Source organism: Phragmites australis, chromosome 10, assembly GCF_958298935.1.
Source record: "Phragmites australis chromosome 10, lpPhrAust1.1, whole genome shotgun sequence".
In the NCBI taxonomy this organism is placed as follows: domain Eukaryota; kingdom Viridiplantae; phylum Streptophyta; class Magnoliopsida; order Poales; family Poaceae; genus Phragmites; species Phragmites australis.
The window spans coordinates 35065541-35088999 of record NC_084930.1 but is presented as its reverse complement, the minus strand read 5'-3'; the positions used below and the strand labels follow the sequence as shown (position 1 = coordinate 35088999).

At 47.7% G+C, this 23459-nt stretch overlaps 2 protein-coding genes and 1 pseudogene across 2 annotated transcripts; 1 reads left to right on the top strand and 2 right to left on the bottom strand.

Moving 5' to 3' along the window:
* Window positions 1-53: 53 nt before the first annotated feature.
* LOC133931056 (cytochrome P450 93G2-like) lies at window positions 54-2303 on the bottom strand. The gene is made up of 2 exons (XM_062377890.1): window positions 1074-2303; window positions 54-953 (listed from the first exon to the last, which is right to left on the bottom strand). The coding sequence occupies exons 1-2, from the start codon at window positions 1989-1991 to the stop codon at window positions 291-293; spliced, it is 1581 nt and encodes a 526-aa protein (XP_062233874.1). The 5' UTR covers window positions 1992-2303; the 3' UTR covers window positions 54-290.
* An 8516-nt stretch (window positions 2304-10819) lies between these two features.
* Window positions 10820-13935, bottom strand: LOC133930299 (uncharacterized; annotated as a pseudogene).
* Window positions 13936-18522: 4587 nt separating this feature from the next.
* Window positions 18523-19315, top strand: LOC133931055 (plastocyanin, chloroplastic-like). The gene has a single exon (XM_062377889.1). The coding sequence runs from the start codon at window positions 18599-18601 to the stop codon at window positions 19073-19075; it is 477 nt and encodes a 158-aa protein (XP_062233873.1). The 5' UTR covers window positions 18523-18598; the 3' UTR covers window positions 19076-19315.
* The last annotated feature ends 4144 nt before the right edge of the window (window positions 19316-23459 follow it).

Genomic DNA, 23459 nt, shown 5'->3' with positions numbered 1-23459 from the left:
AAAACAGGGCCTAAATCATCTGAAAAGGCAGTGGCTGGCTTGCTGCTCACGTGTGCTGTTGAAAATGATACATTCAGGCTGATGTCCGATTTGGGCAAAAATCCAAACCATGACTATAATTATGATCGGAACCCGGCTGGTTCCCGGTGTGATATAGATATAGTTTTTTTTAGATTATAGATATGGTTTTATTCCGAATTGCACAAAATTCAAATGCAAAATTCGTGATAATTCAGCTTTCAATCCATAATGGCGCAAGAGTCTTCCGGGGAGGACACTGAGGCCCTCGATCAGTTCACGGAGCTAGCTGTTGCTGTGGGGAGCGGATTGAGGCGCGGGATGGGGATGAGCACGAGCGGCTGCTTCCGGGCGGCGACAAGCCCGTCGGCCTCCTCCATGTCCAACGGTGGCGCCTTGGATTGACCCTGCGGGAGCGGCACCGCCCAGTCGAAGCACTGCACCAGCGCGGCCAGGAACGCCGGCACGGCCTGCATGGCGAGGCCCATGCCGGGGCAGGCTCGGCGGCCGCTCCCGAACGGCATGAGCTGCAGGTGCTGCCCCTTGGGGTCCACGGTCGCGCCGGCGCCGCCGGGCATGAAGCGCTCCGGTCGGAACTCGAGGGGCTCCTCCCACCACCCCGGGTCGCGCCCGATGGAGAAGATGTTGAAGAAGACGGAGGTCTTGGGCGGGATGGTGTAGCCTCGGACGTGCACCGGCTCGATGGTCTCCCGCTGCGCGAACACCGCCGGCGGCTGCAGGCGCAGGGTCTCCTTGAACACGGCCTGCAGGTACGGCAGCTGCGCGACGTCATTCTCGCCGACCAGCCGTGACGTGCCCACCACTGCGTCCAGCTCCGCCCGCAGCTTGTCCATGCAGGCCGGGTGGTTGATCAGGTGCGCGAGCATCCACTCCACGCTGGTGGCCGTCGTGTCTGACCCCGCGGTGAAGATGTCCTGCAGTGAGGCGCGATATATATAGATCATATATAGAGTTAAAGCATGCAGACACTATTATATAGTGGAGTATCTCGCAGAGATCGAAGACAGAAGCCAATGCAACTAGAAGGAACTCACGAGAACGAAGGCCTTGATGTTCTTCCTGGTGAGCTTGACCTCGGCGTTCTCGTCCTCCGCCGCGTCCATGAGGATGTCCAGCAAGTCCTTGGTTACCTTGGCGGTCGTCGGCGAGCGCCGTTCCTGCTCCTTGCCCGTGATCATGATCTCGAGCAGCGCGTCGAACTTGTCGCGCACCTCGCGCGTCCTCCGCGTGAGCCCCTGCAGGTCCCATCCGCGGCAGAGTGCGACGTAGTCCTCGAGGTTGAAGGCCCCCACGACCTCGGCCACCTGCTTAGCGCAGTCCCGCGCCACCTCCGTCATGTGGCCCGGCAGCGCGCTGGCCACCATGCGCATGATGGCGTTGTTGGACATGCGGATGAGCTGGCGGCTGACGTCGATGGGGTCGGCCCGCTCCGCCGCGGCGCGCAGCGCCCCCAGCACGGCGGCCAGCTCGGCCTCCCGCACGGGGCGCAGCTGGTCGACGGTGCGCGGACCGAGCAGCTCGGACATGCAGAGGCGCTTCATGAAACGCCAGTGCAGGCCATAGGGCGCGAAGGCGAAGCCCGCGGAGTCGTAGGCGAGGTGGCGCGTGACGGCCGTGAGCGGGCGCTCCGGGATGCTGGCCTCGAACTTGAGGAGGTCGCGCGCGGCCTCAGCGGTGCCGGCGACGACGCAGTGGGTGGAGGGGCCGAGGCGGAGGTAGACGAGGGGCCCGTAGCGGGCGAGGATGCGGTCGAAGGCGCGGTGCGGTGGCGGGCGGATGAGGTGCAGGTGGCCGATGAGCGGGAGTGCCATTGGGCTCGGGGGCAGTTTGCTGTTGCTTCGGGGCCATTGAAATTTGGTGGTGAGCACCGACAGCGTGAGGACGAGGAGGACGGCGGCCAGGGCGACGAGCACGGCCGCGTCGCTGCTGCTAGTACCGGCGGCCACTTCCATTATTGTATTAATTATTATGGCTTGGCTTGGCTTGGTTGGGTTGAGCGAGGTAGCTAGCTTGCTGTGGTTGGTGCCTTCTATGGCTTCGTCAATACAACTACTCTGCTGCCTCCCTCCATTTCTCGGTCTTGTCAGGTCGTTGCTGTTTCGTCAATCCAAGTATATATCCAAGTGAAGGCAGGGAGGGGAGGAGGAATGCACACCACTCATGACACCTACCATCCCCGTGCATACTCGACACAAAACAAGGAGGGAGCCCCGTGCTCGAGGCCAGCCGAACTACTTGAGTGAGTGAGTGAGTAGTTGGTTTGTTTCGTGGCTCATCCTCCTACAGGCACATCTGCATTTTATTTTAATTTAAGAGCTGACGGATCGGATGCAGCTAGCCACCTGTGTTGAGAGGGTAGGTACCATGTATGGCCCGATTTCATTCCGCGATCCATCTCCAACGGCGCGGATTCAACCGCACAGCAGCTGTCACAATTTAGGAGTATTATTTATTTATAGATAGATCGATCGATCGATAGAGCGCCACAGAGGCCCGAATTTGGAAAGCAAACTACAGTTCCGAATTTAAAAGCCAAGATGGTTATATGATATAAAAAGAAAAATAAATTTTAATAATGTTATCTTTAGATTCATTCGTATTGTACTTTAATAGTATACCAACAATTTCTTTCTCGGTTGGTATCCATCCGTGCCTTATATATTATTCTTAAGGAAAATAATTATACAACAATATGGCTCAAGTGCTCACTACAAACAACTATGCAGAGATTGTACTGGAACTAATCTTGGTTGGCTTAGAGAGCTGTTCTAATACTGCAGCAGAGTCAAATCACTTGGTTCATCAATTTTTGAGTTGCATAAAAGGCATGCCTCTACAGCGGATTTGCAAGAGTGTGGGATTTACATCCGACTCAACAGGAGATTATCTCTGACTCAAGGCGAGAGATGTTGGCGATGAGGGCTGCCTTGTCTAGTAAGGATTTTCTATTTCCGGTAACTGCGGATGTCTCTATCCTATTCCTGCCCGTCCAGGGGCGGTACAAGATGTGAGCCATTGTCAAGGGGCATGTTCAGGTGGCAGGAATTATATCCCATCATGTATAAGTGAACAGTGGAGCATATATATAGTATATGGTTTGATGACCGGAGGTGCATCAAGGTAGGCATGGGATCGTTTCCCGTGCCAAGAGTATGGATGCGAACGCCTGCATCCTGGCCGAAGCTTCATTCTCCCGGTCTGAATATTCGAATTTCGAAACAAAATATTAATCGCAGAGGTAGGATGAGTGTTCGTTCTCCAACCGATGGCGACGCAAAGAGGCTATTTCGCTTCGATCTGTCTAGCATTTGGACTCCAGTCCAGCCTTCTTGGAGACTTTATCGTGGAGCGAGTGGGTTCGAAGGTCTTTGCGTGCTCCACGGAAGGAAGACAGAGGCGCTACTTCTCCGGCTGTGGACGGCAGCGCGGTTCCTTTTGATCTTGCTTCTTTTTCAGCATCATCAAAGTGGAGAAGTTTCAAAGCTTGGTCACTGAGAAGTCGGCTCACTGGTGGAGCGAAGGTGAGTATGATGCTTATGTGTTATTTTGGTAAGGTGGAGCGGCGTTTCGGTTCATTGTTATTGCAGTTGATTGTTTACCAATTTTGTGTTTGTGACAGTGACACTTGCAACTGTATCAGATCTAGAACAGACTGTACCGGGTCTATCTTGCGAGATGAAGCGCTCTATGCGTCTTATGGTTCATCGAGGTACAGCTTGAATGAAACTCAATGTGCTAGTTTTGTAATGGTTTACCATGCATGAAACTCAGTCGATTTCAAAACATTTTTCCTTTAAAGCTCAATTCCTTGCGACCGGCGTCATGTCACAGCACCAATCCCCTTCCAGGTGTCCTCGTTTCATAATCCAGCGACAAGGTAAGATTTTTCACATGAGAGATGAACTTCTATTTTAGTGACAACAATTCAAAATTGTAGTGGTGCGTTAAGATTGGTAACAATTGTTAAGATTGGAGGGGCATCCGGTAGTGGAAGAAACACCATCAAGCTCACGCACGGTAACACAACGTATGCAATGTAATGGTTTTCTTCACAATGCAACTAACACCAAGTATGTGTTTTTGTGACTGATGATAGAAGGAGCGGTATGTACCACATTACAATATTTTTCTTATTTGTGTTTTGGTTAGAAAGAGAATATTTTGATCCGGAGGTTTTGACGAATTTTTTAATGAGCAAGATGACGATGATGAGGGTCGGACTATTACAGGTGGGTTTTTTATCAGCGTAGGTACATTTACTTATTATTTGGTTGGTTGTAAACACAGTTGGAGCAATGTACAACCTAATGATGTGCAGTTCATGTGGTCATAGCAGCGTGGTGAAATATGATGATGGGCAGCTGTCAGTCCATGGTGGTTGTTGTGATCTGGATTCATCTTCAAGTGTCCATTCATCTGGTTGACTGGAGACCGGTGAAGAAGTAGAGTTCGCAAAGACGTGTTGTAGGCACATTTGAAAGTTTCAATTTCCTGAACACCCTATCATTGTGTACTATTTTGAGTACATATAAAATTTTGTTTTTTTATTGTACATTATGTAGGGCAATGTAGCTGCCAATCAGAGCTTTACAGGACTGCAGACGGGTTTAGGGTCTGCAAATGGACTGGACACAAGACATTTGTTCTCTGCAGATGATATAGGATTGCGTATGGACCAGTATGTGTTGAACATGTTAGTGCATTTACGATGTGTACCTTGTTTTACCATTATGTACAAGGAATTTGGTAGGAGCAATTCAAATTGAACCCTGTATAGGCAGTACCAAGTGCAATTACTCAACTCATTTGGTATGATTACTGACATTTCATTGTTTGATACTATTGGTAGAGGGCAATATAATTGTGTCACAATTTTGGGAAATTGGAGGCCAACGATAGAGTGGTGGTACATCGAATGAAGTAAGAAATGGGAATGATGTTTCTGTGCTGGATGAAGGAACTGCATCTTGGAAGAAAAAGGTCAACATTGTGCTTATTAAACATTGTTGTTATGTTTTCTTACTAATGGATGGATATCTAACAAAAGAATATAGACTATGTTATTGCTCCCGGGAATCGTATTGTAAGTGGTTCATATCATAGAGAATCAGACCCCAGACGACAAATTGCAGAGAATTCTAAAAAGTGAGGGCCAGAGCAAGATCAGATTGCTGCAACAGCCTACAGGTGAATGAGCTCAAGTGGTACCAGTTTCATATGAGAGAAGAACACATCCTGGTTTCATGTGCTTAGGATGGCAATTTTACCCAATTACCTATTTACTCGTAGGTAAATCCCTTAATAGGACCGGATATGTATAGTATTTGGTACTTACGGCTATATTTATGGATGAAAAATATTACCTGACGGGTACACGGGTATGAATAAGACATACTCACAGTTGTTTACCTGTATAAATCTATGACAAATAGACCCATTCCTCTAAATCCTACATTCCACATTCACACCATATAAACACCCATTGCCAGCTGTCCAACTCCCCCCCCCCCAGTCGCCCATAAGTAGAACCATCCCCTGGCCTGTCAGGACCCCGAAACCTGGGTTCCCCTATGCCTCCTGTATCAATCTCTGGATCAAGTAGCTAATCCGCACATAATTCAACAGAATGATATCAAATACATACTTCGAATACAAATAAGTAAAATAAATACCTAAAATGCGAAAAGATGGTTTGGTGGACAAAAATCCACAGCAGACCAGCCAGATAGAAGAACCTACAGCATAGCGGAGCGAAACGACAATGCAACCCATTGCCACAGGCAACTTGGGTGCGGACGCGACCTTAGACTTCTTCTCTTTGACTTTATCTGGGTTAAGATTGATCTCCATCTCAACAATCTGAAAGCAACAAGACTGAGTACAGAAGGTACTCAACAAGTCCTATACTACTTCAAGGGGGTTAATAGATGCATAATGGATATTTCAAGGATAAGGCTTTACGGTATAGTTTTAAGTGTAAAACAGGTTTTATGCAGGTATCCAATTATATTCTCCACTGTTAACCTTTTGAAATAAATATAATGAAGCTTTTGAAAACAACTGCAGGCATCTTCTGTTGGTACTGAGTATCACCTCAAGTCCCCAACGTATTAGAAGGTAACCTGGTAACAAAGCTATCGAAACAGTTTTAAAACCAGAATCAAGGTAACAAGTTATATCTAGGGGTTTTTTGTCCTAGGAGGGGCTACACCTCACTCCGCAGTCCCTTTGATCACATCTGGTATACCTCTAGTACCACACAGCTTCTGACGGATCGAGCCAGAAACCTCATCACACGGACATCTAGTCCACACACTCACTCATCAAGACACACGCACCTGGAGTCTAGTCAAAAAGGTTCTGCCTTTGCATGTCCATGACCGTGGATACAGCTATTCGAATAGATTTACACTCTACAGAGGTTGTACAGCTTTACCCATATGATATGCTCAGCCTCCAACCATAGCTAGCGGAGGAGTGAATCATACCGAGACTCTCCAAACACCTTTCCTGCCGAGCTTTTCCACGAGACACACCAAGTCCCAGAGCTGCATGTTCCGAAGGCCAGCATCCCTTTTTAAGCCTAAGCCAGTCCCTGAAACCTCCAAATAGTGGGATATATGGACCCTTGACTGCTCGTTGCTCTCAGCCTCCTGGTATGATGCCCAACTCAGTCCAATAAAAGAAAAATCAAGTCATACCCATACAGGACGTATGGTTGCACGGGGGTGGCTAAGCATGATGGCGCAAGACTCAGTCCTTAAGCGACCGGGCTAGGCATCTTCATGGGCAATAAAAACCATCATGTAACTCAAGCCCCCAAGAGTATCCTCCCCGGAGGACCACTCTACCTGCCCGTGCCAAAACAGTTTTCACCCATTTTTACACATCACCATCCATGTCCCATATGGCATCAAGGATTTCACGACCATCATGGAATTCACAACCATCAGGGAGGCATGGTATATGAGTTGTCATTGATAACAATAAATCTTGTCTCTGAGGAGAGGTGTTTTAAAAGCGATATCTCCGAAGATACGTATTTTAAAAGCAACATCTCCGAGGAGATGTATTCAATCCTTAGCATGCTAGATATCAAGGCGTCACCTATTGTTAATATATTCAATAATAGGTATTTTTAGGGTGATATGTATTCTGGATGATGACATGTAAAGCATGACAGTGTTGACAGGATTAACTACTACAAGTAGTTTGAAAGAAAACACAATATATAGCACATGCGATAATAAATCTAATTTTAGTTGATCATGTATATTATTTGAAAACTATAGGTTCAGTATGATCAATGAGATAGGACTTGCCTTCCTGAAGGGTCAATTCATGATTGGTCTTATCGTTCAAATCTTCCGGGGTTCTTCATCGCTAGATCTTGCCTTCAGTTCCTTCCTCGCGTTCTTGCTTAGAACCTTGACTTCGAGCCTACGCAGATTAACGACGAAAAGCGCACAACGACTAAGCAATGAACACCAAAATAAAATCAAGAAATAACAAGGTAGAAGAAGAACGACTGAGGGAAAACGACGAAAGCTAAACCCAGTGAAAGACGATCGGCAACTCTTAAGCAACACGAAGCTAATACACAGAGAAAAAGGGGATAATCTTGCGAAGCTAGGCTAAACTATTAACTTAGTTGTGTTATTAATCTAAGAGAAAACCTAAACAAATCATGATTAACTGGGTGAGCATTTATTAGCTTAACTGCCGGAAGGCGACAATTAGGGTTTCTACGTGTAAATGAGTGCACGTGTACATGCATGAATGTATGTGTAATACTTACGTTTATATGTATACGAGCATGTATACATATATACGTAAGTACAACCCTAGGGGATTAAACTATAAGTGCTTAAGTGTCAGATTAAACATTCTAATCTATAGCACTAAATATGGTTATTTAGCAACTAAACTTAATTACTTAGTGTTATTTAATTGCCACACTAATTAAGTTATATTTATTGATATCATAAAAGCAAGCATGTAATTAATTAATTAAGTTAATCTATCATTTGAATCTAATTAATTAATTATCAAAAGATTATTCAATTAATTAATTATCAATGTTAAATTATTCTATCATATTCTATGACTAATATCTATTTATTTATCAGTTACATGGGCTAATTAATTACCTTAATTGAGCTAAGATTAATTTATAACCTATCACATGAAATAACAATATATTGCAACATTGATTAAAAGATTAATCTAAAAACTACCCTTTAACTCATATGATGATTAATATACACTTAAGCTAGATTAATATAAGCAACTTATACATGATTATATCCTAAACATATTTATGGAATTATCTAACTCACTTTATTTATTAAAAGATGAAATCTAAATCTAGACTAAACGCCGCGACACGAAATAATTATTGAACGAGAAAATTAAATAAACTCCAAACATTACAAGATTTGGCAGGGATGAAGATTATGATTTTAGAAGAATATCGGCAAAAGAATCGCCAAAATCGGATTAAAATGGAGGAGTTATAGACGTCGGAAGATTTGCCGGAATAGAAATCCTGAAAATTGGAAAATGTCACTGTTTCACGGATTCGGTCTACGGGATTGGTGAACCGGAGTGAGCTGTTAGTGGAGTCTACCATGAACCGGATTCATGGACCGTGACTGCATTGCGCTGTGAACATGGTGCATAGCCCGTGGACCGGAGGGGAGCATCAGTGGGCAGTCCATGGTGGACAGAGGCCATGGACTTGTGGGGCTCGCGTGTAGGATATAAGGCAGGAGGCCTGTGGTGCTTCCATGGCCAGCTCACGGTCACGGAGACACAGAGAGAGAGAGAGAGGGAGGGAGGGAGAGGGAGGCGCCGGCGCACGCGGCGCGCAGGAGCGTGCGCCGCAGAGGAGCGCGTCGGGACGGCGGCTCTGTGGTGAAGGGGTGGCGCGACGCGCTGGAGTGCGGCCAAGCTGCTGGCGGCATGGGCCAATGCAGTGGCGACGCAAGAGCAGAGGAAGACGGGGCAAGGAGGAGCAAGGGAAGGGGGTGCTCACCGAAGATGGCTTGAGCTCACGGCGATGGGAAGCGGCGCAGTGGAGAAGCGACGGCAACTCCGCGGCGGGACGGCGTGGTGGCTTTACGGCCGGGCAGAACAGGAAGGTGGGCCGAGGCGAGGAGCTCAGCGGCGACGGCAGCCTGGCACCGTGGCTGAGCGCGGCACGGCGGCACGGGTGGCGCTCAGCAGGGAAGGGCGACCGTGCCCGGGGTATCGGCGGAGCTCACCAGGGAGGAGCAGCACGCGGCTATGGCATTCTCAGCGGCAGCGACGTGAGGAGGAGCTGAGGGCGATGCGGTGCTGTTGCTGCTGTGCTTGTGCTGTGCGTGTGCTCGTTTGTATATGGCGTGGGGATGGGTTGCAGGTGAAGCAAGGAGAGGAGGAGGGGAATTCGGTTTTGGGCTCCCGGTGGAAAGATCAGAGGGAGAGAGAGAGGAGCATGGGAGCATGGGCTGCTGCCCATGGTGGGAGGATCAGGGAGAGAGCACAGAGGGAGGGGATGGGCTGGTTTGGTCGGTGATCAAAGTGAGAGAGAGAGACAACAGTGAGAGATTAGCATAGAGAGAGATGAGAGAGAGACAACAGTGAGAGATCAGCAGAGAGAGAATATCTTGATGATGAATTCAAACAATGTATTTGAATTTGTAAATATGTAATGATTCAAAGGAATGATTTGAATTGAAATGGCTTCGGATAAACCAAATTGGAATGCATGGTGTTGTAATTGGAATGTGTGATGATTCAAATAGATGTATTTGAATTGTATGTAATTGAAGTTGAATTGAGACGTATGACGATTGAATGAATGTACCCGAATCTTGAATTCGAATACATGATGATTCAATTGAACTGGATTGGATTGAAATTGGATGATTCAAATTGGATTTGAGTTAGAAATCGAAATGACCTTAGAAGGAGAATTTGAATTAAGAGAGTCGAACTCGAATTTAGAAATTGAATCGAATGGAAACGAACTGGATTGAATTGGCGAAGCGAATGAACTGGAAAGTATTCGAATATAACTCGAATGATTCGAATTGCATTTGAATACCAAATCGATGAATTTGACAAAGATTTGATTGAATCAGGATTTGAGATATTTGAGATTAAATTCAAATAGGAGTATTTGAATTTAGTTTGATTCAAAAAGGGATATGTGAGAGAGGTTTGAATGAAAATGAATTGAATTCAAATTGAACTTCAGTTGAAAAGAATCTAAGAAATAGATTTGAATTTGAGAGACGTTCAAATTCAAATCACCACGCAAAAAACCATAAGAACAACTAAACCAACAATGCATATGATCCATTTATTGCAATGATTAATTCAGAAATTAACTTGGTGCTATTTGGAATACTTAGTCCAAATAATATATTTGAATACACACATACAAGTATATACATATTCAAATATATATTTTCTTAATTTTATACTAGTTTAATAATTAATTTTTTTTTAACTTAGAGCGAATTTTGCTATTTTCTAAAATACTAAAATTCAGGGTGTTATATGGCCCTCGCCGCCCTGTGCCACCACCCCGCTCCCGCCATGTCGCATAGCCCCGCACCACCGTCCGCTCTGTCGTGCCACCCCGCGCCACGCTGCCACCCTATAGGTAAATGGGTATACCTGCGGACGATGGGTTTGGTCCTCGCTCTTCGCTCTTCACCCGTAGACATTAAGCAAAAACTGATATGTACGAGTATGAATGAGCAATTACTGTATCCGATTGTCATCCCTACTACATGTATTTGAGGACGAACACACCAAAACCGATTCCGAGGATGGTGGCGATGGCGATTCCGAAAATGCCCGCAAGGATCCCTGGAACCATCAAAGAACTCCAGCCCTTGGCGGTCGCCATCCCGCAGGCTGTGGTCGGGCCACCCACGTTGGCGTTTGACGCTATCAGCAGCAGCTTCTTGCCAAATCTGAGCAGCTTCCCGGCGCCAAGAATCAACAAGAGGTGTACCGCGATTTGCACAAATGCGAATGCAAATATGCTAGGTGCTGTGCTGATGACATTGCCGATGCTTCCATTAGAGCATCTCCAACCAACTACTCATATTTGACCCCCTATTCCTCTTATTTAGGGGTTCCTCATGCAGATTTCATCCCTTATTTCTCAACGTGTTCCAACCGACCCCTCATATTTGACCCCCTATATTCGAATCACCTCTATTTTATTAATATCTGGTAACTCTCTCTCCTCTCTCTCCCCCCCTCTCTCTCCCCCTCTCTCCCAAATAAGGGGTTGGATGAGGAGTCCCTAGATGTAGAGGATGATGGAGGAGATTTGAGGGCTCCTTAAATAAAGGGGGTCGGATAGGGGGGTCGGTTAGAGACCGATTTTCATCGTTTTTTTCTCAAATATAGGATAGAGGGTGAGAAGAGGGCTCAGTTGGAGATGCTCTTAGCTCCAACAACAGCAAAGAACACCTGCCAATTCAATAGAATTGAATCCCATGCAGGGAGGTCAGTGAAATGCAGACAATAACAACTACTTCGCATATTTCCCTGTTTTGCATATGGCAAATGCCGCCGCCATGGCCATGGCGCTTTGCAGAACAGGTAACTTGTCACCAGCTAACGATAGGGATCGCCCTTGACCATGTCCTGAGGATCAAAAGGTCCTTAGAATTCAAATGTGTAGAATGTCAGACTATGCGCATGGTGGATGAAAGCAAAGTTCCTAGACCCAACAAAATGCAAAGCTATGCCTTTTTTCCTCATTTTTTTTTCTTGAGAATCAAGCCAAAGATGTAAGCCTTGCATTGCACTAACTTCCCTGTCCGAATCTGCGTATATATGGAACTGGGAATTAAGAAAACAATTTGGACCTGTTGTCCGCAAATCTTCTGCAGGAATCTTAGCAGCTAATGCAAAGAGGCTTGTGAAGTAGAGCGCACAGATGATATTGTCAGCAGCTAGCCCTGCTGCCAGCACCGATGGAGAAACCCCAAGAGCTTCTGAAACAGCAACGTAGTTGACTGCTGACGAGGCAAACGAGAAAAAATTTACATGGGTCGATGATGCAGTAAGGTTCTGAGAGAACGAAAGGCAGAGCAACAACATCCTGATTACCTCCACCAGTGTGGCTGCCGCGATCTTCCAATTATCTGGACCCTGCGACTGCATCGGGACAAGCAGGAATGCCACCACTGTGCCCATCGTTGTCGCCACTGCAAAGCAAGCAGAGCATCATGATCAGCAAACTACTCGCGAAGCAGATGGGAATGAAAGGAATGCAAGAAGAGAATGCGTGCGTACGAGATCCGAGCAAGAAGGCCAGGAGGAGGGCGCCGGTGGAGCGGAGGACGTGGCGCAGGTCGGCGCTAAAGAGCAGGAGCGGGATGGCGAGCGGCACCTGGTAGTCGAGCACCACGCGGGAGGCCGGGCCATCCGCCGCCACGACGCCGGAGCTGCTGGCCGCCAGGCCAAGCAGCACGCTCACCGGCGCCCCGCTCAGCGCCTTCCCCACCGGGGTCGACTTCTCTGACCAGATGCCCAGGAGGAAGGTCCGGTTAACCCAGTGGTCGGACTCGGGAACGAAGGGGGCATGGCCCGGGGAGAGGAGGGGCCGCACTGCCTATGGCGGCGCATTTCTTAGAGGAGGTGCAGCTCAAGGAGAAGAAAGAGGAATACGGAGGATGGCGTGGGAGGGAGGCACGCCAAATTTGGCATGCGGGAGGAGGCGGATGGCGAACCCATCAATTTGGTGTGTACGTTGGACGGGAAATAGCTCGTTTTGACGATCAGCATGGATGGAGGGTGAGATAGCTAGTTTCTTGGAGATGCTCTAATAGCCTCGGGCGCTGGTGGGTACGGGCAGACGATGACGACAACGACCGTGCACATGCAAGGCTAGACGAGGAGGAGGCCGCCGGAGCAGCGTGCTGGCTGGGACTGGGAGGAAGATGGCCGTCGTAGCAGCCATCCGCTGTAGGAGAGCCAACGACTGGTGATCGAGCTCTTCCACTTCTTTCCGGACCTCACCTGGATAGGTATAACTTGTCAGACCCCTCTTTCGGGTCACCTTATGTAATTTATATCAGTTCCTGAATCAGTAGCAGGTACACATATATTTTCAACAGAAGTAGACATCACAGGCATACAACGATTAAGTACGATATTTGAGGATAACACAGAGTTCATTACAATAAAGACTTGTAGGCATAATTAAATAAAGCCTCACAGCACAATGAAAATAACACAAAAACGACCCATGCCCTGCAACTTGAGTGCAGACGAAATCAACTTCTCTATTCTTCATCTTCTTCTTCGACAAAGTCAGCCTCTGGATCATCTGAGTCCACAAATAGCAAGAGTGAGAACATAAGGTATTCAACAAGTCCTACCTCAAAGGGAGATATTAGATGCATATAGGTAGATCAAGGATAAGGCTGTAGAGTCTTTAGGTTTTGCAGAAAGCTAGTTTTTAATGTAAGGTTCAATTTGCAATGACTATCTTAAAAGCATTTTTGAGGATAACTCATAAGTCGAGCTTATGGGGGTCGTCAGCCTTATGGGAGATACTTACATCCTACCAGTTCCCACACTTCTTTTGTCGATGGACACACAGTCCAGGATACTTAAGGCACATAGCCAACCCTTTTTGAAAGCACGAGCATACTGCCCACTCACACGCCGAGGAGGTACTGACGCCAAAAAGCTAATCATTGTGACTGAACTATAGCATGTCCTTGACCGAGGACATGGCTATCCGGATAGGTTTAACACTCTGCAGATGTTGTACACTTTATCCGCAAGATATGCACAGACTCCAACCTTAGCAACTGGTGAAACTGTCATAACAAGACGCAACGACCTCACAACGTAGTCACAGTATCCACCCATGGGGCACTAAGATACCAGGGGTCTTAGAAGATCCACAGAAAGGACTACTTAGCAATCTCAATGCTTTGACATAGCCTTAACAATATCATTAGCCGGACCTTAGGGTACGTACTACCCAAGTCTTCTTCTGGTCCATATTGCTGCTACGGCCTTCGAGTGGGTATCGAACTAAGTTGGAGGGGTTGGGTCAAGTTCTGCCCACTCAGGTCATGTGGTTGTACGATTTGATATTAGGTAGGATGTCACAACGAACTAATCCTTATACGACTGAGACAAGTGTCTCCCAGCAAGAACACCACAAAAGGCGAACCTTGCTCCAAGGTAGTTCCCACCTTTGTGGGGTACCTTACTCACCCCCTATCAACAACACACTAGAGTTCTCCAGGAACACAAATCTCACACGCACACACATCAAGCACACAACACTTCATATTTTTGAAAAGACATGATTAACATATGTACATATCCTGGTTCTTTCTTTTGAGCAAAGCAATCCTAAGTATGCTAGTAAATAATCATTCATCCAAACAATCATTATAGTTGATGTTGGAGATCTTCTAGGGTTTCAACAGAATAAAGGTAACAATATCAAGGTATGGCATAAACAAGCTAGGTCATAAGTATATTAGCACATTCTTCAAAATTACAGTCATTAACTTAAGCATGCATATCCCTATAATTGCAAACAATGGCTCTACGGTTTATATTTGAAAATATAGGATCAACATGATCAATGGTGTAGGACTTGCCTTTGTTGAAGTTCTCGTTTGCTCCTTCTTCAAACTTTGGATCCTTTGGGTCTTCCTCAAATGCGACTTACTCTAACAATCGTAACATACGACAAAAGCGCACACATAAACAATCAATCAAATGATTATATTAAAACTAAATAAATTACAAAAGTTATGGAATTGACATGATTGGGTATATTTCAAATTTAGATGAATATCGGTGGAAGAATTGTTGAAAACAGAGTTAGGATGGAGGAGAAACGGACTTCAGAAGTTTTGTCGGGAGAGAAAATCAGGAAAAAAGAAAATGAGATAATATTCCTGGAATATTCTGGTTTTGGAATCAACTTGGCTCGGGTCGGCTCGACTCAACAGCTCACCTGTCAGTGAGGGAGAGAGAAAAATAAGGGAGGGAGAGGGGAGCCGACCTGGCAGTTGACAGGGAGAGCGAGAGGGCGAGAGGGAGAGAGGCAACGGCATGGCACGACGGTGGCGCACCGACAGAGGACATTGGCATGCTCCGCTGACTGGAGGAACAAGGTGCCGGTGGCCGGATCCGGCCTAGGTGGGGGTGGATCTGGCCGAGGGGTCGGGGCGACAGCGAAGAAGTGGCAGCTGGCGACGATGAAGAAGGTGGCTAAGGTACGCTTCTCTAGGGAGGAAGGCAGAGAGGGGGGATGCGGTGGAGCTCACCGACGACGGCTTCGGAGCGATGGCGGCGGCGGTGCTCGGAGAGAAAGAGAGGGAGGTGAGGGAGAGGGGTGGTATGGTGCGGATGGGGGAGAAGGAAATAGCACTGTGCATCTTATAGGAGGGGCGATAGCGGCTGCGCAGGCCCCGAGGTGAGGCGAGGCACGGGGCACGAGGAGGCGGTGCGGGGTGCGATGTTTGCCTGCGACGCACGGCGACGAGACGGCGCGGCGCGGCGCAACGCAGAGCAAGAAGTGGCATCGGGTCACGGGGGAGAGAGAGAGAGATAGAGAGAGAGAAAAAAATCTTTTTCCTTCTGGGAGAATACGGGTGTGACAAACCTACCCTACTTAGGAAAATGTCTTCCTCAAGATTTGAAGTTCTTCTTCGAAGAGATAGGGAAACTCTTTTCTATGATCATCTTCACGCTCCCAGGTAGCTTCAGGCTTAGTGTGGTTGCTCCATCGCACCTGATAGAATCTGACCACTGATCTTCTGGTTTGTCGTTCTGTTGTATCTAATATTTTTATTAGCCTCTCTTGGTACCGTAGGTCTGGTTGAAGGTCCATCACTTCTAACTGTACTTGTTCTTCAGGAATCCTTAGGCAATTTTTCAACTGTGATATAAGGAAGACATTGTGAATCTCTGCCATTTCTTCTGGGAGTTCGAGACGATATGCCACTGCACCTATCCTGTTTAGTATCTTATAAGGTCTAATATACCAGGATGCTAGTTTACCTCGAATTCAAAATCTTCGTGTGCCTCTTATCGGTGATACCTTCAGATATACATGATCTCCCACCTCGAACTCAAGATTCCTTCTCCTAGTGTCGGTGTAGCTCTTTTGTCTGCTTTGAGCTGCTTTAAGATTTTCCCTTACTCTAGTTACATGCTCTTCAACTTCCTTTATCAGAGCTGGTCCGTAGATACAGCGTTCTCCGACCTCAGACCACATAAAAGGGGTTCTGCATTTTCTCCCGTATAACGCCTCGAAGGGTGACATCTTCAGACTCGTCTGATAGCTGTTGTTATAAGAGAACTCCGCATAAGATAAACTTTTCTCCCAATCTTTCTCATATGTGAGCACACAAGCTCTTAGCATATCTTCTAGAATTTGGTTCACTCTTTCTGTCTGACCATCGGTTTGTGGGTGATAGGTTGAGCTATAGTCCAACTTGGTTCCTAGTATGGCATGTAGGCTTTTCCAGAATCTTGCGGTGATTTGAGGACAGCAGTCTGATACCTACTTCGGACACCATGAAGTTTGAGGATATTGTCAACATATAACTGTGCTAGCTTGTCTCCTCCATAAGTTATTCTTACTGGTATAAAATGAGCTACCTTGGTCAGACGGTCTACTATGACCCATATGGAATTATGTCCTCTCTTAGTATGGGGTAATCCAACAACAAAGTCCATCCAATTTCATCCCACTTCCAAACTGGGATAGGGAGTGGTTGCAGCAATCATGCTGGCATCTGATGTCCTGCCTTAACTCTCTGGTATATGTCACAACATGCGACGAATTTAGCAATATCCTTCTTCATTCTTGACCACTAGTATTTCTATATTAAGTCTAGGAACATCTTTGTCAATCCATGTGAATTGAATAGGCAGAGTTATGGGCTTTGTCCATAATGAGTTTCCTAAATTCTTCTTTTTAGAACATAGATCCTATCCTTGTACCATAAAATTGCTTGGTCATCTATTCGGAATCCAGGTGCTTTACTTTCTCCGGTTTGGATCTTGATTCTCTATAGCTCTTCATCTTCTTCCTGAGCTTCTCGGAGTTGGGTTGGACAATCAAGGTATTGACATAACCTTAATTAACTATTTAGAGGTTTAGTCGTTAAATTTCCTCAAGTAGCTCGCCTTTGTTTTTTATTTTTGAGGTTGTAGCAATGAGCCTTCCTGCTAAGGGCATCTGCTACGACATTGGTATTATTCGGATGATACTGGATATCTAGGTTATAGTCCTTTATTAATTCCAACCATCTTCTTTGTCTTAGATTTAAATCCTGTTGGGTGAAGATATACTTTAAACTCTTGTGATTCGTGAATATCTCACACTTATTTCTAATTAAATAGTGTCTCCAAATCTTAGGGGCATACACCATGGCTGCTAGTTCCAAATTATGGGTTGGGTAGTTCTTCTCATGCTCTTTCAACTGTCTGGATGCGTGGGCAACTACTTTACCGTCTTGCATTAGGACACATCCTAATCCTTGCCTAGAGCCATCACAGAATACCATGAAATCCTTGTGAATATCTGGCAAGGTTAGCATTGAGGTTATGATTAGTCTATTTTTTAGTTCTTGGAAGCTCTTCTCACAAGCCCTTATCCATTGAAAGGGTGCCACCGATGTTGAGGGAGATGTGAAGGTAGGCGCCGAGTGAGGTGAAGGCCAGTGCGGAGCACAGGATCATGTACACCTGCAGCAATTCAATCAAGTAGCCTTTGGAGGTGAGTCAAGTTGGGACACCAACCCCAATCCCGATCCGTGGGCAAGGAAGAGAGGAGGAGGAGGAGGAGGAGGAGAGGGACTCACGTGCTTGAGGTGGGACTGCACGGCGAGGGAGATGTGGCCCAAGTGGTTGAGCGAGTCAAAGCCGCCCCTCCTCCACTGCTGCGACTGAGCCTCCCAGAACCCGAACAGGGACTCCATCGCCACCAATTGAATCCAGCCAACCGCCAGGTAGAGGGGAGGAAGAAGATGGGAAGAAGGAAGGGACGTAGACAGGAATTGGCCGGGCGGGATGGGCCTCGTTCGTCTTCAGTGGGCGGGCAGGCTGGCCCACTATTTCCTTTCCAGTCTTGGCCCAAGAGATTATATCTTCAATTTGGCACAATGATATGATGATAAACACATGCAAGTCCGTCCCTATCACAGACTACATATAATACCGTAAGAAATTCTCGAAAGTGCATAAATCATCAGCATTTGACGAATCCTGGTCCACCACACGTCCAGATCGATCTCCACCACACATTAGTCGAGACATCTGATCCTGATGCACGCATGCGCAGCCACAAAGGCAATGGGACGGGATAAGAGAATCAGGTGGCATGGCTCCGTGACCACGCAGCTGATTCATGGTCTCATCCACGCAGCAGCTCCTCCTTCGACTAGCTGCTGCTGCTGCTGCTGCTACGGAGTATTATATATGTAGAGCTCCTGCCGCCCGGCCTTTGACACTAGCTAGTTAATTACCTTAGAGGTAGAGCTCGCTGATAGCAGCAATGGCCTCCCTTTCCTCTGCAGCCGTCACCGCCCCTTCCTTCGCCGCCGTCCGGGCGCCCTCCCGCGCCGTCCCCAGGAGGGCCTCCTCCTCTTTCACCGTGCGCGCCTCCCTCAGCAAGGTCGCCGGCACTGCCGCCGTGGCCGTGGCCGCCAGCGCCCTGCTGGCCGGCGGCGCCATGGCGCAGGAGGTGCTGCTGGGCGCCAACGGAGGCGTCCTGGTCTTCGAGCCCAGCGAGTTCAGCGTCAAGGCCGGCGAAACCATCACCTTCAAGAACAACGCCGGCTTCCCGCACAACGTCGTCTTCGACGACGACGAAGTGCCCAGCGGCGTCGAAGCCTCCAAGATCTCGCAGGAGGAGTACCTCAACGCCCCAGGCGAGACCTACTCCGTCACCCTCACCGTCCCAGGCACGTACGGCTTCTACTGCGAGCCGCACCAAGGAGCGGGAATGGTCGGCAAGATCACCGTCAACTAGATTCAATCCACTCTTGTTTTAATACTCCGGCCGGCGATCCAATCCATCCGTTCCGACAAATCACATGATGCAAGATATCGAGTCCGACACCTACATATATCCATTCGAGTTCGAGCCGCCGTATCAGAGATCTATCGATCGATTAAGCGAGTAGCTTATTATTATTTGCTTCCTTAATTGTACTTACTGCCATGCATGCTTAATCATATCATGAGATCAATCAATCTATTTATTCATGTACTTGCTCGATCTCTTTTCTTTTCTTTTTTATTTCTCTTTATATATATATATATATATATATATATATATATATTATACGCACGTATATGGGTGCAAATATTTGCCAAAATAGTGTCGTATAGCTTGTACGTGTGTAATGAGAAGAAAAGCAATCGAGCAAGTACAGTAGTAGTGTAATATAATATCTTATAACTTAAAGCGCGTGGCTTTCCCGATCAACGGTTGAGCCACGTCACCAATAATTCGTAGACCGTTGGATCTGGATTGGCTGGTGAGCACCCCATCGTGCGCCCTGGAAGGCTCAGGAAGCCTCTCGCCTTCGCCCCTGCCGCGCACAAATGGCGACACCGGTGCGCTCACTGCTCTGCCCGAGCTAACAGCCGACTTCCCTGAGAAAAAAACGAAACAGGCCTCCCCAAACCTCGAATCTACTTGAGAACCACGTGAACATCAGCGGGAGAATCGGAGTTAGATAAGAACACAAGGTATGGATTCTCAACATGTGCCAGATCCGTTTATAGAGCACAGATGCAAAGGGCAACAAACAAATCGACGGCGGAGAAATGTGATTTCATTGCCGGCTTGACGCAGCGATTGCGCCACGGGAGATGCTGTTACGGTCCCGTGCACCTCCCACCGCCTTCCGTCCCCACGCCGCAAGCCGACCACCAACACGTACACGCCACCGCGGTCTGCGATGAGCCCAAGCTCAACAAGTACAGCGGCGCCATCTTGTGGAGGTGGACCTCCAGGTCCCGGTGCTCGTCCCCGAGCTCCACGGGGCGCGGCCTCGCCGCCGCAAGAAGCGCCGATGGCGCCGCAGGCAAGGGACGGCAACGCACGCACTCCTCCCTCTCGAGCTGAATGTCGACCTCCACAGCCTTCTTCAGGCCCCTGCACCTCGGCTTCTGGCACTTGCATGCGTGGTGGCCCAGCCTAATAACTTGTGAAACATCCACGGAAACAATAACTGCAGTGAGCTTATCGGGTTATCTGTTTGGCACTGAAAATTGCCATTTTTGAATCACCATCTCATATCCTCTTGACAGATTTGGATGGTGCGGTCAGTCGCGGGATAGCATTGGGACGGTTCTCTGTGTTGATGATGATGGAATCTTGAGGGTTGGTTTTCCAGGAGCTTCTAGGGGATGGAGAGCCGATCCTGCTGAAATCGAAAGGGTTGAAGAATATAAGGGTTGGCAGCTGGGTTCGGATTCGACCCTCACTGACGGTTGCTGTACATGGCATGGAGTCTATTACTCCTGGAAGTGTCGGTATTGTATACTCCATCAGACCTGACAGGAGTCTTCTATTGGGTCTTTGCTATTTATCCAACCCATGGCTGTGTGAACCAGAGGAGGTCGAACATGTTGAACCCTTTAAGGTTTTTTTTTTACTCTACCATTTAATCTCTTATTGCCATCAAGTGACGAACTGGCCTTGCATATATTCATGCTTCTGTGACATCTTGGTGGCCTGTTTTGGTTTTGCTTAGTGTGGTGTTGTCGTGTCTGTAAATTTTCCAGATTGGTGATCAAGTATGTGTAAAGAGATCTGTTGTAGAGCCCAGATATGTCTGGGGTGGTGAGACTCATCACAGTGTGGGGAAAATAATTGACATTGAGAGTGATGGTCTGCTCATCATTGATATCCCCAATCGGTCTGCACCATGGCAGGCAGATCCATCAGACATGTAAAAGATCGAAAACTTTAAGGTATAAACCTTAACATTTTTCTTGGAGCCACTCTCAGTTTTTCTGTTAGCACAGCAAATAAGCCGGATCCTCATCTTTGATTTCTATTTGCAGGTTGGTGATTGGGTCAGGGTCAAAGCAACGGTACCATCACCCAAATATGGATGGGAGGATGTCACTCGTAATAACAAAAGCAGCTAGCCTGCTCGATAATATCAGACATCTAACGGAAGTAGCCGTAGAGCTCGAGGAAGCAAATGCAGAGGTTCCAAGTGTTGGAGATGCCGATGGCCGGGCCCGTCAGGGCAACCCTGAAGAATCTGAAGGGCAGCAGGGCCGGCGGGCCGGCGATGGGCCACGACGTGAACTGGCCGGGCTGGCAAATGGTCTGGTCATCTTCATGGGCGCAAAGGTTCATCCAGTTTCGGCCGTCTGTTGGGACCGAAGCTCTAGATAAGGTGGACCTTCGCTTATAGAGAATATCGAAGGGTTCTTGAGGTGACACGTGCTTGAGGTAAAACTGTTTTTCGATTCCTCGCTCGGATACAGTATGACCCTATTATAACCTGTACTCAATCACTCCATGCGTGGTTTATAGTTTCTACCCTCTTATCTGTTACATTCTTGAAATATTCGGGGGCATTATGGTACAATCAAGTATATTTACATAATCACAACTCTGCCCCAGACAGTTAAAGCGGGTCCTGCTATCCAGTCATGGTCTTCGGTCCCCCGAAACCCACCGAAGGGTTCTCCACTCCGGCGCCACGAGCTGGTCTTCGGCTCCAGGTCAAAGACACACTGCTATCTTCGCCCACTCCAGTCAACAAAACTGCTGGTGTAGCCTTCGGCTTTCTGCCGGAAGCTCGCCACCGCCTTCGCCAACACGGGAAGCCGGGACTGCGGGCACGCCTACAACCTTCGATCGAGAGTACTTTGCGATCTTCGTTACCTTCACTTGCAGTCCTTAAAACAAACATGCAGTGACAAGAGTGCGAAGCCTCCAGCAGACTTTGAGCTATCCTCCGAAGGGGGGGGGGGGGGTGGGAGATCATCCCCAACAGCAGCCCCCTACAGGTAAGGTTCATCTTCGATGGGCCGAACCTGTAGTCTTCAAGATGCGTCTCAACGCTGTCCCCTTCGGCCCGTCGAAGACTTGCGGGGGCGGATGCACTTCGGCAATTCACATATTAATTTTTTTTACAGTATGACCATGCAGCCCCTAAGTAACTGTTTTGTTGTCATGCATTTAATGCCTTCGATGTGCACCCAAACATCATCTCCCTCGCCGATTCAAATTCTGACGCACCTCGTTTTAACCGCTGCCCTCTTTGCTATAAATACCGGCCTGTGGCTCAAGCTGTTGCTCTCGTACGAAGCCCCTCACTGTCCTCTGAGTATCTCCCCGTCCAAGGCTTCTCTGTTCATCCCAATGGCACCGAAGGCCAAGTCAACTTGCCCAAAGACATACTGGATTGGGTAGTCTAAGGTGGACAACGAAGTGCTGGTTAACCTCGTGAAAGAGGCATTGATCAGCGATGTATCAAAAGTCAGGCTCCCCGGGAATCAGGAGACATCGGAGCCTTCTGACGACTAAGCGTTTGTATTTGTTCATTATTTTCGAGCAGGTCTTCGCTTGCCATGCAATGACATGGTTGTTAAGGTGCTGAAACTATTCGAAGTTTACCTTCACCAGCTCACACCCAATGCTATTGTAAGGATGGAGCTTTTTGTGTGGGCCGCTCAGTCTGAGGGAGCGAAAGCGTCGGCCAAGGTCTTCGCTGCTGCTCATCGGCTTCATCACCAGCCAAAGCCAGTGTTCGCCCGTGGCGTCCAGAGCGAGGCGCATTATGGTTGCCTGAACTTTGCTTACCGTGCTGGGTTATCCACGCCTGTCGTTGTGTACAAAAACAAATGGCCGAACGACTGGATACAGTGGTGGTTCTACCACAAAGTAGATCCAGAAGAATTCCTTGTTTCAAAATGCGAGTAAGTAAAGGGAAACCGCGCTCCAGACGTGCGTTTGAAAGTGTCTCAGCGGACAACTCTCGAGGCCTTCGCCAGGTATGCGAAGTATTTATCCACTCGTGGCCTCGTAGAGGAGTTTGTAGCCGGTGGAATGTGGCCCCTTAGCCGGGACTGGAGTATCCCAGAGTTTGGGGAGAAAGGGCCTGAGGGGCTCTACCGTCCTCATCCTTCCGTGCACGGCTTCACGGGTACAAATTTTTCTGCTATTATTTTTTTTGGATTTTAACTTCACTGTCATTTGCTTACGCTTCCTGACCTTCTCCAGATTTGTCGGTGTCTGAAGTCGAAGCCAGAGCTACAATGCTTGTTGGGAAGTTTACACCGGGCGAAGCCCAGTTATGCGCCGAACAAGGTCTTGTCCGAAGACTCAATCGAGTTTTGGAATATAGGGGCCTTTCATACCGGGAAAGGCCGAAGGCTAG